This window comes from Clarias gariepinus, chromosome 15, assembly GCF_024256425.1.
Source record: "Clarias gariepinus isolate MV-2021 ecotype Netherlands chromosome 15, CGAR_prim_01v2, whole genome shotgun sequence".
NCBI lineage: Eukaryota > Metazoa > Chordata > Actinopteri > Siluriformes > Clariidae > Clarias > Clarias gariepinus.
In genome coordinates this window covers 20,472,725-20,489,458 of record NC_071114.1, presented here as the reverse complement: position 1 = coordinate 20,489,458, position 16,734 = coordinate 20,472,725, and the positions used below count along the sequence as shown (strand labels likewise).

Below are 16,734 nucleotides of genomic sequence, written 5' to 3'. Positions count from 1 at the left end.
GCTTGCACAGATGGACGGTCTCTCAACTGTTCACAGCCAAAAACTCTTTCCTCGGGCCAGAACTGCCATCTTCACACTTCTGTCTATATCACTTTTTGGTGTGGGAATGACTGTCATGAAAATACTTACTGGGATGTTTGGGCTCAATCGCCACTCTGACGATAGGCGTGGCCTCGAAGTTAAGCGGTGTGAACGGAGGGCATGCGGCTGAGGTCGAGATGGTTGCTGACTTTAGAATAAACTCCTCCATGCCACCGATTCCTGTAGAAGCAACAACAAAAGACTGTCAGGAGTAAAATCACACAAACTGCAACAGACACAACAAATATAACAGCAAATAATAGCTTACAATAATCATGGACAACTTCTAAATATTAAAAGAACAGCTTACAATCATGCCATTTGGCAGATATGCTTATCCAGTGTAAATTACAGAACTGTTCTAAAGTCTTTATCCATATGCATGTCCTTATAGTTGTTCATTAGGCTACTGACTAAAAGTACTTTCAGTTTAAAAACCTAAAACACCCAAGAACTTAATGGAAATGTAGGTCTTTAGATGTCACCAGTTGTTCAGACTGCTAGAAGAAGTTTTATCTACCACCTAGATGCCACGACAGAAAAAGAGTTGTAATGGATGCCTTCCTTGTATGTTGAGATGGTGAAACCGGTCGAGCGTGCTAGAGAATTTGTGGGAGCGTGGTACAGTGCAAAGTGTGATAAGTGTTTTGAGGTGAATTGGGTGCTGACCTGTTTTTGGCCCTGTATGACCTCATCAAGAGACCTGTAGGCAATTGTTTTAAATTCGATGCGGGAGACTACTGGAAGACAATGGAGGGAGTAAATTAATGGGGTGGTGTGGGAAAACTTAGAAAGATTATAAACGAGTTGTGCAGCTGCATTCTGGATCAGATGCAGAGATCAAACTGTGCACAGAGTCAGATCTGACAAGGTTGAGTTGTGGTAGTCCAGTCTCAAAATGAGAAAGGACCAAACAAGTACCTGAGATGCCTGAGTGAAAAGAAATGAACAAATCATTCTAATGTTGTAAAAAAGAAATTGACATGAGCATGTCAGGTGTGCAGTATGAGACAAAAAGGGCTTTTGATTTACATCTGTGGTTACATGCAGTGACCGAAGGTGAGATCATAGAGTTCAGGGAGATCATAAGATCCTGACATGGGGATGAATCACCTAGGACGAGCAGTTAGGTTTGCTGAGATTAAGTTTCAGCTGATGAGCTGCCATCCAATATGAGAGGCCTGCCCGAGAGATGAGATCTGAGTGGAAAGATGAGAGTTTAAGGGAGGGAAGGAGAAGATAAGCTGAGTGTCATACTATAGAGCATGGGTTTGAAAACTCGTGAGGATATGACCTCATCAAGAGATCAGGTACAGAGGAAGAACACAAGAGGACCAAGTACTGAGCCTCATGGAACACCAACAAAGAGGCTGCACGGATCACGATCACGTCCATGTCGCCTGACATGAAAGACCTTACAGGTACTGTAAGAAGCAAACCAGTGGCATCACAGATTCCAAGTCCCACAGGAATGGACAAGCGTGTCTTGTGGTTGATGGTGTCGAACACTCCTGAAAGGTCGAAGAGGATGAGAAGTGATGAAAGTTTAGCTGACCTTGCAGCATGTAGCTTCTGAGTGATGGTCAAAATGATGGTCTCTGTGGAAGAACCGAGTAGGGAAACACAAAAAGCCATGTTGCTATTGAAAAATATTGAAATAACCCTCTAGTTAAGCAGATGTGAGTAATTATTTACACATTGAATCTGCAAGAATCAGAGGCTACAAGGTTTCTTTACTTGTAAGCTAAATTTGCCTCACAACTCCATGTCTTGACAGACAGAATACATTTAGTTTAAGTAGAGAATTGTACCTGTCATTTTGGGCCAAACAGTTACTTGAAGCACAGACGGCTGCAGAGAGCATCATCTGTGTGTGATTGTGTTTGTCAGTGGAAAAGCAATTGAGCACGCTTGGACATGAAATAAAAAACAACCAAACCGCACCTGCACTTAGCACTTCAATAAGAAGCTTTGGGAATGAATGGACAAAAGATGACTCTGTCATCACACACCCTGCTCTTGTGCTGAAGTAGATAAACATCTTATAGCTTTCAAGATTTCTACTAAACAAAAAGAAATTGTTTAGAACTACGTTTAGAACAGTTTAGAACTACGTGAGAAACTCTGCCTGCACTAATACTGTACTTGGCAGTAATGATCTAAGTATAAAATATTGAAAGTTTATATCAAACTATATATAGCTTTTGGGATTTAAAACATTTTTTTTCCAGTATGAATAGAAAGACTTTTTTGACCCTTAAACAATGGAAAATAATAGGGGACTAGTGGCTCAAAATTGTTGATTTGAGGATTTGACCTGTCATTGCCACTGACCCCATACTGGTTGGTGGCCATCATACACATTGGCATTGGCCTGGCCAATAAAAAAAGAATCCACTAAACATGCCTTTTTTTTTTTACCCCTAATACGTAATATATTTTTAAAGTCGAATGACATCCTAAAAGTAATGCATTCAAAACAATGTGATTGCTTTCAGAACCATTTTTAAATAGGAATCCAGGTTCCAATTGAGGAAATGTGGGAGAAATTCTTGTGGCAGAGATGATCATTTCAGACTGACGGACTAGAGGAATGAATCCCTTGATCCTAGATTAAAAAACTGTATCACAAGCTTGCTAAATATGGCTTCAAGAACACTCAGTGACAGAAGCACTGACAACGCTGAGCAAAGTACAGAGAAGTACAGTACAGTGCTGTCAGAGAACTCATTGTAACAGTTAGTAAAAATCTCACATTTAAGCCTGACTGGAAGAAGATGTTTTATCATAGAAAGGTGCCAAGAGCAAATAGCAGACTTAAAAAAATAACCCAGCTAATACAAGCATATATTTTAGACAAAAGATAACTGTAGATGTTTAACATGATGCAACATCCTCTTTCATCGCCACGCCCTTTCTCTGGAAATTCTATCTCATATTCTCTTCTGAATGAAATTATCCAAACATGATAAACTAATGAGGGCTAAGAGTGATTCGTATGAGATGTCTCTGTGCTTTTGGTTGCAATGAGGGAAGAATGGAGGAGAGATCTTTATGTCTCCACAAACACAAAAGAAAAGAGACAGAGACCAATTTGGTATTTAAAAGTAACATGCAGCATTTATCCTATCAACAACCGATCGTGACAGTGCCACAGTCATCTATAGCCAGGGACCAGCATTTCCAAAAAGGGGTACTTAGGTGGTTTCATGTGTGTATGATAAAGCACAGCTTAACACCCTCACTCCCTGGTTGGTTGCCATCATACACTGCCTGGCCCCCCCCAAAAAAAACCCTAAACAAACAGTTAAGAGCCTTTCATTGGATAATTACTGCAGTGAATAACATGGTTCAGCTGGCAACAAGTTATTTAACCTTAATGCAGTGAGTAGCTTCTCATTTCTAAAACAATCATGTCAGGAGACACATCCTGCAGGCATGGCAACGATGTCACTCTGTTTTAAAAGGGTCAAATTATCGTCTCACATCAAGAATGTTGAAACTACTAAAAGTGAGTTAAGAACAAAAAATATATATATTAAAACATTGATGAATGCATTATGCATTATTAAACCCTGGAAGGATAGTGGTAAACCATCATCTGCGAGGAAGAAATGTGGTTCATCCTGAATTAGTGTGATGGGAGATCACTTAAACACTTAGTGTAATCAAATTCATAAATAAATGAAAAAAAAAAAGTAGAATTTACATGTATGTGTAATAGTGAAAGTAAATGCATTACTACACACAATGTGAAAAGAAATCAAGGGATTAAGACTAAAAATATGTGTGGCTGCAAGAAAAATACTTATCAATGAGGCTAAGCAGAAAAAGGGATCAATTTGCTGCGGACCACAAAGAATGGACTGTGTAGTATTGGAAAAAGTTCATGTGGTCCATATTTACCCTGTTCCAGGGTGATGGGTGCATCAGCGTAAGAAAAGAGGTGGTTAAGGTGATGCACTCATCATGCCTACTGCCTCCTGTACAAGCCTGTGGGGGGCTCTTTCAATCAGGTCTACTGTAGCTTTTTGCAAAGTTATGTGGCCAGAAAATTATGAAAATTATGTTTTAGCTGACTATCTAAACATACTAAATTATCAGGTTTTAACATCAAGCTAATTTTTTCTTCTTCTTTGATGGCATGGGCACATTCCAAAAAGACAATGGCAGGTTTCATCAGGGAGAATGAAACATCATTTTTATATATGGATTGGCGATCAAAGAGTCCAGACCTTAACCCCATTCAGAATCTTTTGGATGTGCTGGAGAAGGCTTTTAGCAGTGTGTTTTATTTTTTATTTTTTAGACATTCCCCTTATTAATACAAGATCTTAGAGAGAAATTAATTGTTGGTGGGAAGCAGAAACACCAAACAATAAAAAAGATAGAGAAAAGAAGAGCATGCTAAATAGATTCAAACATGCAAAAATGTGTTGAAATAAATGAGTTATAAGGCAATATATATCCTAGTTTCACCTTCCAAAGACATGCTAGTAAGTGGGCTGGCTACTCTACTCTAACTGCTAGGCAGGCTATGGATTCACCATGACCCCAAGCACGGTGAGGCACTTACAGCAGATGAATGAATAAAAGATAAAAGTGAGATGAGCTATATCGTGTTTGCCACAGAGTCTCACATTTAAGGCCAAGTAAAGCTGTGAGAAATTAATATTGTACCACTTTTGTTATTTGTTGTGCATAAAGAAGTGCCAAAATAGGATTTGATACTAAGACCCACACTAAGATTTAACAGAAGTCCCACCATGTGCATTTACACCTACAGCAACCAAGAGTGGCAAATGTTGCAAGTTATTTTCTTTATATTTCTTTTGGTTCACACTTCTAGTGTCTCATTTATTTAATCATGGACATGATTACTGCTCTAAAGGGATTTTTACTCACATGTAATTCAATTCGAAGATCATGGTTTTCTTTAATACGTTTTTGTCTCAGTGGCCACTTACACACAGATGCAGTTTCTAAATATAAAACCGACATTAGACCATTCTACTTTCGACTGATGGCTAATCAGCACAGTAAGTCCAGAGCGTGGGTTTTTAAGGGCAGGGCTGATTGATATATTTAAGTCAGCTCAAAGCAGTAGGCTAACTTTTCTGACTTTTAGTCATGCTTATCATCCACACTCCAATCGCAGCTAGGTATGTGATTTAACCCGGAAAAATGTAAGGGCAGTTTTTGTTTCAACTCCTTCCAACAATCACTGTGGCCTTACTGGCTGAAAAAGAACTGGCTCATAATGTATTTACCCTTTGCACCTAAGGGTTTAATCAAGGCTCAAATTGAGGGGGGGGGGGGGTGTTGGGGGAGTTTGCGGGAGGAGGAACAGAAAAACACAAATCCTGTCATGAAAAACGAAGTATTTGGTTTAACATGGGAGTTTTCGAAATGACTGACAGCTTTACAATGATAAAATTATAAAAGAATTCTTTACCCAATTTGTGCAAGTTTACTTTCAATGCAAAGAAAAGGTTTTGTTTTTTTCATTAGACTTTGTGGCTTCACCTACATGCAAAAGGGTCAAAAATAGATTAATTAAATGGCATAATAGCAATTTGCTGATTTGTGTCTGTGTGTGTGTGTACATGTATGTGTCTGTGTGTGTGTGCATGTGTGAGAGAGAAAGAGAGAGAGAGTCTTCGAGTTGATTTAATTAAGTTTGAAATTAAACTGTTCTTAAAAATTTGACATCTTTCGCAATCATTTTGTATTGGTTAGTTATAGCACAACCCCTTTAATCTTTTTCAAATGCAGTCAGGATGCATCTGTTGGTGACTAAAATAATAATAAAAAAAAGGTTTTCATTTATACTAAATTATTTTAGTACTTTGTGCCAAAAAAAAGTCCCACCATTATTCCCTGTGCTTTTTTTACTGCTCTTTTTAAAATTAATTGTATAATATATACCACAGCTCATGTGGTATGCATTACCTTTCATATCCTCCCTTTCTGGCAGACACTATAGAAACCTGTCCACCAGAACTGCCAGACACAAGAGCAGTTTCTTTTCTTATAATGCAAGTAATGATCATATGCTATAGAAAGGCACCAGAACACCCAGTGCATCATAGTCCACTGACAAAGAGGTCAAGCAGGTAAAGAGCCTAAGACTACCGTCCTAGCCTGATCCATGGAGGTCCCACCCTGCAACCGACAGCACTCAAAAGACCCACTGGCAATGTCCCATTGCCTGACAAGACCGCACAACCCCAAAGGTCTTGCAGAGTCGTGCCCCGAAGGAACCTGAATAATACTGAGCATTATATTTAGCATTGTAATATTATCACTATCACTAATCAGTGTATATTTTGTATGTTATTATTTAATTGCATTATATTTATATAGTGCTTTAAATCTGTTCTAGTTCTTGAATGTATTTACTGTTAATAGTGTATTGTACAGTATCATTATTTATTTCTGTACTTTTGAGATTCACCAAAAAGCGAGGTCCAAATTCTTTGTGTTAACATAATCCTGATTCTGATCCATAGGTAAATAGTTCTATAAATTTAACAGTAATTATCATTATTATTATTATTATGATTATTATAAAACACCTAACATGTATAAGGTTTGCAATAACAGTATTTAAATCCCATTCACCAAAGCCCATTTTGATTATGGTTAGAGTTCAGCGTGGCTAAATATTGATGGAGATTATAGTGGATCAAACAGCAATTTTGTGTAACTAAAATTTTATCCCTTACCATAATATCTAATATTTCTTTAACATTCAAATTGTGATGTAGATGGATTTTAGCACTTAACCCATCATGTTCACCAGTTTGTGCAGAATAAAACTAGCAGTATTCTTTAAATGATGTGAGTGAAGAAGGCGAAAAAAAAAACATTCAGCAAATATACCAGTTTTTTTTTTTATTTGACTAACTGGGTTTGAGCCTGCTGTGAGTCACTGTTTTGCCAACCCGGGGTTAGCAACAGACCGCTTTTGAACTGCTTCCACAGGAAGCTGCATTTTTAATAACGCCTTATTTTAATCATTGCATGACTTTCCTTTTAAATAACATAATACAATTTGCAATATAAAGCATGTCAGTAGACGTAAACTAGTGTATTAGGTTTAAAAGTGGCGGATATTAGACTCAAGCCCAGTTCTTCTATTCTTATGAGCAACTTCCCACCAGGCCAGTGCAATACTGGTATTGTTTTTTACATTCATATATTCACATATTGTATTCAGTGTACAGAATGCAATGTGCATTGTAGTTATGGGAATTTGTGTACATTTATATTCAAGAGTATGATTTAAGCATCCTTAAGGTGTTCAGTGGGACTGAAGGTTGGAGCTCTGTGCAGGATACTCGAGTTCCTTCAATCCTGCCGTACTAAATCATGGGTTTGCTTTGTGCACTGGGGAATTGTCAGGTTGGGACTTATTCTGGCCCTTTAATTTTACTGAAGGGAAATTGTAATGTTATAGCATGCAGAGACGTCCTGTACAATCGTGTTCTTCCACCTTTGTGGCAACAGTTTGGGGGAAACTCACATACTATACGGCTGTGATGGTCAAGCGTCCACATACATTTGGCCATATAGTGTATTTTACTCAATCGATGTCAGTCATATGTGGTTGAATTAGGTCAAGATCAAGTATTTGATAAATATTTCATTATAAAATGGACCGTTATGTATTTAAACATATTTATCTAGGCTAACACCAAATTATTGGACAAATAATTCAATTAAAGAGGATTTCTGCCAATATTTATTTAGCACCTCAAAATTGGTAAAAAAATTTTTTTTTATCATGATGATTATGATGATGATTATTATTATTACACTTAACATAAATTTCCAACTATATGTATATTGCCTAAAATAAATTGCAGCCTTTTGTGATTAAAGAATATTGAATTTTGCGATTAATTGTGCAGCACTTGTCAACAGTTGCCGCTCTGTTGTCATGCACATGTTTCATGTGTAATTTATTCATCTGAGCCTTGACATAAGAACTTCAAAATATACATACACTATGCCTTGACATACAGTACTTTGCAAATGATGATTATTGCTGTTCGTCGTAGGTTACCAAGAATCCATGTGCTATTTAGACCGATCACAGACAGGTAAGAGGGTAGTCCAAGAACGAAAGATGCTTAAAGGCTTGCTCATGCCACAGCGCACTGCCATTTATAGGACATGACCAAGCTTTAGGATAACATCCTAAAATTAATGCCTTGCAACCGGAATATTCACCCGTTTTTCTTCATCCGTCAGCCTCCATAAAAGCATAACCATAAATTCCCAATCTAAACAATAACGTCTTCCAGTTCTGAGTTCTATGAGACTAATTTCATTCAGCTTTCTGTACCCAGCTGTAACATCCATCCAGGTGTCTGTGTCTTTACTATAAGCGCCATCAGTGTCACTGATGTCCAACCAGAATTGGACCTAAAATGCTTTAGCACATAAAGAGAGAGGACTGTGGAGGAGCAAACCATATTCACTGTGTAACTTAGCCCTGAGTAAGTGCGCGTCTTCTTAGACAGGCTTTATTAAAGAACTATTTTAGCCCAAGCCCTAATCCTATTCATACAGCAGGCACCTGGAGGCAGTAAAGTCTGCAATAAAAAAGGCTTAATGCTAATCGCTTAGTGTTTTAACCTGCACAGGCAGCATAAGCTTTGTTGGTTTGCTAGCATTAGGCATCGATATGTCTCATATGATTTGCATCTTGACGTGCTTATGACATCATTAGCGTACCAGATTTCCAGAGCAAGCCGAAATGTTATTATAAAATAAAGCAGTTCTTCTGTGTTGAGTGTAGAAGCAGCATTATCTGAAGGATCTACTGTTCCTTCGAGTGTCTGTGTTGTTTGTCGGGACGTCTACAGGATGTTGCACAGATGTCACAGGTCCCCAAAGCATGGAAAAAAACAGGAAGCTCCCATCTTTCCAAAGAGGAAAAGGTCTGGGATGAAGTCATTTTTTCGTCCTGGTCAGAATAACTATTTCAAGAGTGTTTAGCTCATCAGAAGTGCAAACAACGTGATAACATTTAATACATCATGCTTTACAGCACTTTTCATAAGGGTACTGTAGCTTTATGTCTGGGGATTAGCTTCTGCCAACAGCAAATATCAAAACAGTGAAACAAAGCAAAGCAAAAAAAAAAAGAAATGTATATATATGAGGGTTATAAAATGCTGTCAGGAAGAGTGAGATATTTTAGAAGGGACTATGATAGAGGGATATCATGTGTCATATGATAATGACATCACCAGACCCGGCCTTCTCCTCTTTTCCCCCGAAGCACTAAAGTCAAGCATTCCCTATTTGGATGAAGTGACCAGACAGGACACAAGAACTGTACGTGTGTGTGTGTTTGTGTGTATGGCTGTTTATTGCCCCCTCAGGTGCCTAAGGCATGCTGCCATTACTTCTGCTGATGTTCTTTTCACTGTAACTGCATCATCTACTGTATACAGAGTGGAAAAAATACTACGGAATTACAGTACACTTAGAGGCGTAGGCTTAAAATCTTTTAAAAACCTTAGTCAATAAAAGTGAAAATTAATTGTGAATTGTACTGAAAGGGGGAAAAAATGCTACCCTAAAATTACATTAAAATGTTAAAAGAAAAAAAATGTAATTGATGTTAGTTGGATTTAATGTTAATCTAACCTGGCATTAGCAAAGAAAACAGACTACTTAGCTAAATACAGCCAGCTAACATCAGCTAAATTTATCTCAACATGCTTTTGAAAATTAGATGGGCTTTATGACTTCTAGAGAGGCAAAGGAGCTGACTCACTTTATAGGAGTATTTACTTACTCCAGCATATTGAAATATTTAACTGAGGTAGGGCCAAGAGTGCTTGCCCTCAAAGCTGATGCTGTGGTCCCTTGGCTCATCTACATTCTAGTCTGAATCCTGCACTTTAATATTCCCCAGCGTTCTGCACCTTGACCATCATGCTTACCAAAATGACACCCGCTACCAAACTGACTCAATAAAAAAAAATTACTTCCACTAAATTTCTGTAATCCAACGCTAACTACTGTCTATTACATTTTTTTTCAGCTTTATTTCATGATTAAATTCTGAGTTTCCTTTTTGGTTTACACTTTGTTTAACAATTAAACTATTCTCCCTTTAGATTATAGTCCCCTATTTTACCAACAACTGTCCTACAGCAAGGCGGCACTGTGGGTCTGAGTTCGATTCCTGGCCTGGTTCAATTCCCATGTCTGAAGTTTGCATGTTCTCCCCGTGCTTGGTGGGTTTCCTCCCACAGTCCAAAGACATTCAAAGAGGCTAATTGTCGTTTCTAAATTGGCAGTTGTGTGCGAATGAGTGTGTACAGAGGGGCAAAAAAGTATTTAGTCAGCCACCAATTGTGCAAGTTCTCCCACTTAGAAAGATGAGAGGCCTGTAATTTTTATCATAGGTATACCTCAAATATGAGACAAAATAAGAAAAAAAATCCAGAAAATCACATTGTAGGATTTTTAAAGAATTTATTTGCTAATTATGGTGGAAAATAAGTATCTAGTCAATAATAAAATTTCATCTCAATAATTTGTTATATACCATTTGTTGGCAATGACAGAGGTCAAACGTTTTCTCTAATTCATCACAAGGTTTTCACACAGTTGCTGGTATTTTGGCCCATTCCTTCATGCAGATCTCCTCCAGAGCAGTGATTTTTTGGGGCTGTTGCTGGGGACGACGGACTTTTAACCCCTCCAAAGATTTTCTATGGGGTTGAGATCTGGAGACTGGCTAGGCCACTCCAGGACCGTAAAATGCTTCTTACGAAGCCACTCCTTTGTTGCCCAGGCGGTGTGTTTGGGATCATTGTCATGCTGAAAGACCCAGCCACGTTTCATCTTCAATGCCCTTGCTGATTGAAGGAGGTTTTCACTTAAAAAATTAACGATACATGGCCCTATTCATTCTTTCCTTCACACGGATCAGTCGTTCTGGTCCCCTTGCAGAAAAGCAGCCCCAAAGCATGATGTTTCCACCCCCATGCTTCACAGTAGGTATAGTGTTCTTTAGATGCAACTCAGCATGTTGAGTTTTTACCAAAAAGTTCAATTTTGGTTTCATCTGACCATATAACATTATCCCAATCCTCTGGATCATCAAAATGCTCTCTAGCAAACTTTAGACAGGCCTGGACATGTACAGGCTTAAGCAGAAGGACGCCCAGCTCAAGCAGAACATCCTAAGCTTGAAACTTCTTGCTGATTTCACTATCAGAGGTGGAATATAAAATAAATTGACTTCGCTACTGTACTTAAGCAAATATTCCATGTATCTATACTTAACTTAAACGGTTTTATAAATGAACCTTTTACTTCTATTCACCCACATCATACAGGAAAATATCTGTACTTCTATTTTACTACATTTCTGTATGGCATTTCATTAAATAACCACAGTGGTGTGTAGTTTCTGAAGCAGTAATTTTCAAATCAGAAGGGAAGCTGGTTGCAGACAGTGATGAAAACTGTACATTTACAGTCAGGAAGCAGAAAGAGAGAGAGAGAGCAATAGAGAGAGAGAGAGATTTCTAGTATAAAAAGTAATGTGAACTAATTCAGACTCAGAACTTTTGCTACTTTAAAGTCACTTTTGAAGGCAAGCAAGTATTGCTCAAGTAAAAGTACAAGTCTTCCATTTACATGTGTACTTGAGTAAAAACACGTACACAAGTTTTTACTCAATTACACATGAAAATGGAGGACTTGTACTTTTACTTAAGTAATACTTGACCTGGATTATCTCTACTTTTACTCAAGTACAGGATTTGTGTACTTTCCACACCACTGACCACTAAAAAAACCTCTCCTTCTTGTCATCTTGCAAAAACTCTAGGCCATAATGTGTACACACATAATGTGTATGCAGCTGCACTACACACCGGAACATGGATGCAAACCTTCTGTGTTTTTACACAGCTGCCCCTTGTGTTTAAGTTGTTTTGAATATATTATATGCCACTACAGATTGCTGCAACCTTTTCACAGGAATAATAAAAGTACAGCAGTCGTTAACAAATTAGTCTGCAAATATCAGAAATAATTCCATTTAAATACTTTAAATGTGTTAATAGTGCAGTTGATATCTTTTCCTTTAATTATTCTCCCATTTATTCCTTCATTCACCACTACTTTCTCCAATGTCCACCAACGGAAGAACGGGAGCGAGAACGAGCAAAGCCATTTTAGCCTTGAAAAAATAGATACACTGCTCACATGGCGCTTTAATGATTCCTACATAACCTCACTCAGACTTCGGTGCACACATGCTTCTGATTTCCACACTGCCGTTTCTGGGTTGAGGAAAGATAGAGAAAAATAACAAGCATAAACGGGTAGGGGAGAAAATAAAGCAAAACAGAAACGTGGTGTGCCGAGTTTGGTCAAATGGCCCTTGATGTAAAAACAACGTCAGAACCCCAACCCGGCTACGAAATCTGCCCAAGATGTGTCCTATTTTAATTCAGCAAACGTGCATCCCCGACTTCACCCGCCTGTAAAACACAGAGGCTCTTTCAGACGTCCAGCCTGAAACGTGAGAAGGTAATTACTCAGAGGTGACTGGGTCTCGGAGGCATTCCTCAACAAAGACTCAAAGATGGAAGGGGGGGGGGGGGGGGAATGTGACGCTGAAAAAATATCCAGAGGAGCGGAACATTCTGCTTATACATAGGCAACCACAGGAAAGCTGTTTAAGACGTGGCTTTTCTGAAATCTGTGGCACATATGAAACGAACAACGATTTGGTTAGTTGTTTTTTTCTCCTCTTCTGAAAAGCAGGAAATATTATCTACTGAGTAGAGGATTTAGAGCTAAATGATACTAATGCAGTGCTCTACAGTCACCTGCAGTTATATCACTTGAAAGTCAAAGTGGAGAGAACAAAAAACTAGGACAAAAAACAGTTTTAGCCTTCCACACTAACTGGGGTTTGAGCACACAGATGTATACACAGTGATGAGAGCCAGGTGTGAGAATTTTTTCATCAAGCTCTTAGTTAGAGGCTGTTTCTGTCGGTATATTAATAGAGTATATATTAATGTACATGTTCTAACATGGTATACGTTTTTATAAGTGTGAAATAAGTCTGAAAATGATGATATGGTAAAAGATTTCTGTAAAATGATTGCATTGATTATGTTGCATTAATAGAAGGAGTCTCCAGTGCTTTGTATCCTTCAGAGGGAAAGGTGTTCCTGTACATTTTCCTGTACACAAGGGCTGGTGTTTCTAGCATACGAAATAGAAAAAGCAAAAATTTTATGAACTGTCCAAAACATGCAACATAAATAAATAAATAAATAAATAAATAAATCCATCCATCCATGTTTAAATCAAACCGGGAATTTTGATTATGCAGAATAACAAAACACATTTATAAGATTAAAAACTTATACATACTGTAAATTATGTACAAGTTACTTTATTTTTCTATATAATCCTCCGCTACACTAATGCACTTATCCCAGTGTTTCAAAAGTTCTTGGATACCATCAAGGTAGAAAGATTTCTCAAGATGCTGGAGACAGGATCATATCTGAAACACGCTAGCCTCCCACAAACTCCTTTAATGGCTCAAACATGTGCATGAGAGGGGTCAGGATTGTACGCGGGATGTGACAACAACTCCCAGCCAAGTCCCTTTAATGTGCAAGTTCCCTTAGACAAATGTATATTTTTTGCAAGTTGGTGACAAGATCAGACATTCGACTGAATGTTCACGCATATATACTGTATGTATTTGTGTATATTGTATACGCATGCATGTATGTCATTAAATCATTAAATGCCATGATTTTTTTTCTCAAATGTAACATAGATTCATATTAAATATTTATAGACTCATTATTTCATGCATGAATGACTAGGAGATTGTTTCATCAAAGTCATACTGATAAACAGATTTTGCCACTGAGTTTAATCATTCATCGAGCATGGCTGATGTGAACATCTGGTAGCACTTAACTTAACAACTACATTAACAAAACATCCCCAATGCATACATATTTAAATCCATATGCTAATCGTTTAAATTTACATGCTAGTCCCGTAACAGGATCATTGCTACTGCATCTAATTTATGATGCAGATTCTAAGAAATGTTAAAAAAGTCCCAAATATAAACATTTTATAACAGCTTCTCATTTCCTGCCCTTCAAATAAAGTGTCACGTTGTAGTCACGCAAACCGAGGTGTGAGGAGAGAGAAAAGTTTGGTCTCGCGCTGTCTCTGGATGCTGGGAATGTGTGAATCATAGCTCGCACACATGCTGCCAGGAGCTGATGAAAACAGAGTTCTCAGTCATGTCTGTCATTTCAAGCGTCTTTCTTAACACTCAGCACATGTAACAGCATAGGCATCAAGCCCCAGCTGCTCAGACTTATGGGAATCTCTGCTTGTTTTCACTTCTAATCATTCAAATGCAACCATCCATGGTTTGTTTGAAGCCTGGTGGTGGTGGGGCATACCTGTGGGTGTGTGTACTGCTATTACTCACTGTGTGCTGAAAGGCCAACTTCCCCTTTATCCTGAAGCAATGCATGTGGATGTGAAATGATAATGAGGGGATGAATCATGAAAAGATGAAGACATCAATACATGAACAATAATAAAAAAAAAAAAATTAAATAATAAAAAAGATCGTTGTCCCTGGAATGGACAAGCAGAAACACTACACTCAAACTGTGCCATCATTAGCAAATGCCTGGACTACTACTGACTGATAAACACTGCTTTCAATAGCTGTGCATTAAAATAGTCTTTTTACTGTTCGCAATTTCATGTCCGCTGATAATTCTGGACTTCTTGATAATTTCTTAAGAATCGTGAAAGTAGTAAAGGGGTAAAAAAAAAAAAACTTCCTTTCCGAGGAACTAACACATCCCCAGAGCTTAAAGTAGTGCCTCTTTTTAAAAAAAAATCCTACACCAGGAGTACAAAAAGAGCTTTCAGCCTATTTTTGGTGCATTTCAGTTCGTAGCAGTGTTTCAAATAACCAAAAAAATCGTAAAAAACGCTTGAAAAGGACACATCTCTACTTTTTGTAGTTTTTATTGTCATATATGATGACTGTAGCATATTTTTAAGAAGCTTAACATCACACTTAACATCGAAACGTTTAATCCGAATCCGAAAGAAAAAAAAAAACTGCTGAATGAATATCTATGTAATGTTAACATGTTATTAACATATTAAAATTGATAGCATAATAAACAGGATAATATGATTTCTAATTTATTCCTAAACATACGGTCTATTTAACACAATGTCTAATCTGTTCAGTCTTTTTAACTGGTACATTAGATCCCTTTTCAAAATGCTGCTCCGGGGAATCACAGTCTTATTGTACGGTAAACTTTATATAAAGCAGGAAGCCTCCTGTTTGGCTATAAACGGCTTTGCACTGTCTCCTAATAAAGCTCAGGTGTGTCTGTGAGAACGCAGCTCAGCTTATCACATTTGCGAATTTATGTGTTGATCAGCCAGCACTACTCTCTCCCTCTCTCTCACACCTTAAAATGATCTGCTTTAAAAAAGAAACAAATAATACAGTACTGAGCCAAGCATCATTTCTTCATATTAAATTATGTAGATTCAATTAAAGAAATGGGAGCAAATATTTTACTGTCACAGTCTGCAAAGTGCCTTAAGATACTATTTATAAAAAAGACTGTTTATGTAACAACCTCAAAGGCAGCAACCTCATTTCCCCTCTCATCTGATCCAACCACTCAGGATTCGGCATTAGCAGTAAACTAATCACCGGCCTGATCATCTGTCATCATCTGCACCTGTTTCGCACTTGTTTATGCATTATATAAAATGTTTTTATGCCTAAATGACTGATTCATAGGCCACTGTGGGTCTTAAACACTGGACTGGACTGAAAATGAAAGCCAAAGAAAAAGTCCTTCAGGAAGCCTGGAGAACTATTCCTCAATACTACATTAAAAATACATGAATGTCTGGCTCTTTGGAAAGAAAATATGAAAAACTAAGGTAGGGCTCTGCATATATACTTTTTTTTAAATCATAACACAAAGATATGTGAAAGTCCAATGAGATACCATTACAAAACAGCAGCCATCAGATAACTTTTGGTCTGAAAGTGTAACATTAACTGATAATAACTATACAAACATGACACAACAGCAGAAACACAACAAAGCCGTCTGTTAATGTTCCTGTCTGTGTTTAAATTAGTCTGCGTCAACCAATTAAACATCCCGTAGGACAAATACAGAATGATAACTATTTTTTTTCTTTTCCTTTGCCTAATTTGGGTCTAGAAGGCCATTTAAAACTTTTGTAAATTTTGGCCTAGAGGCTACTTGATGGATTTGTCTGGCCAGTGCTGTGTTATTGAAGATAACAGAGGACCAGCACTATAGCCAAGATTTGGTCTCAGATAACAAAGAAGTATTTCCTTCCATGTGTTCTTTTTTTTTTTTGAAAAACACAAACATGAGGACCTCAAGACATACCATAAATGTCCAGAGGGTCAAAGGTCAAAGGTTATCGTCCGAATCTGTCTGTTTCATTTTTTTGTTTGTTCTTCCTCTGAAGTCTGAAGTTTATTCATACATATAGAGGTGGCCAAAAGTATTGAGGCAACAACAT

At 37.7% G+C, this 16,734-nt stretch overlaps 1 protein-coding gene across 2 annotated transcripts in view; it reads right to left on the bottom strand.

The window, feature by feature from the left end:
• efl1 (elongation factor like GTPase 1) overlaps window positions 1-16,734 on the bottom strand; it is a 157,753-nt gene that overhangs the window by 34,918 nt on the left and 106,101 nt on the right. For both annotated transcript variants that reach the window (XM_053513061.1, XM_053513060.1), the window contains exon 16: window positions 130-261. In XM_053513061.1, coding sequence (XP_053369036.1) covers window positions 130-261 — 132 coding nt within the window. The remainder of the gene's footprint in view (window positions 1-129; window positions 262-16,734) is intronic.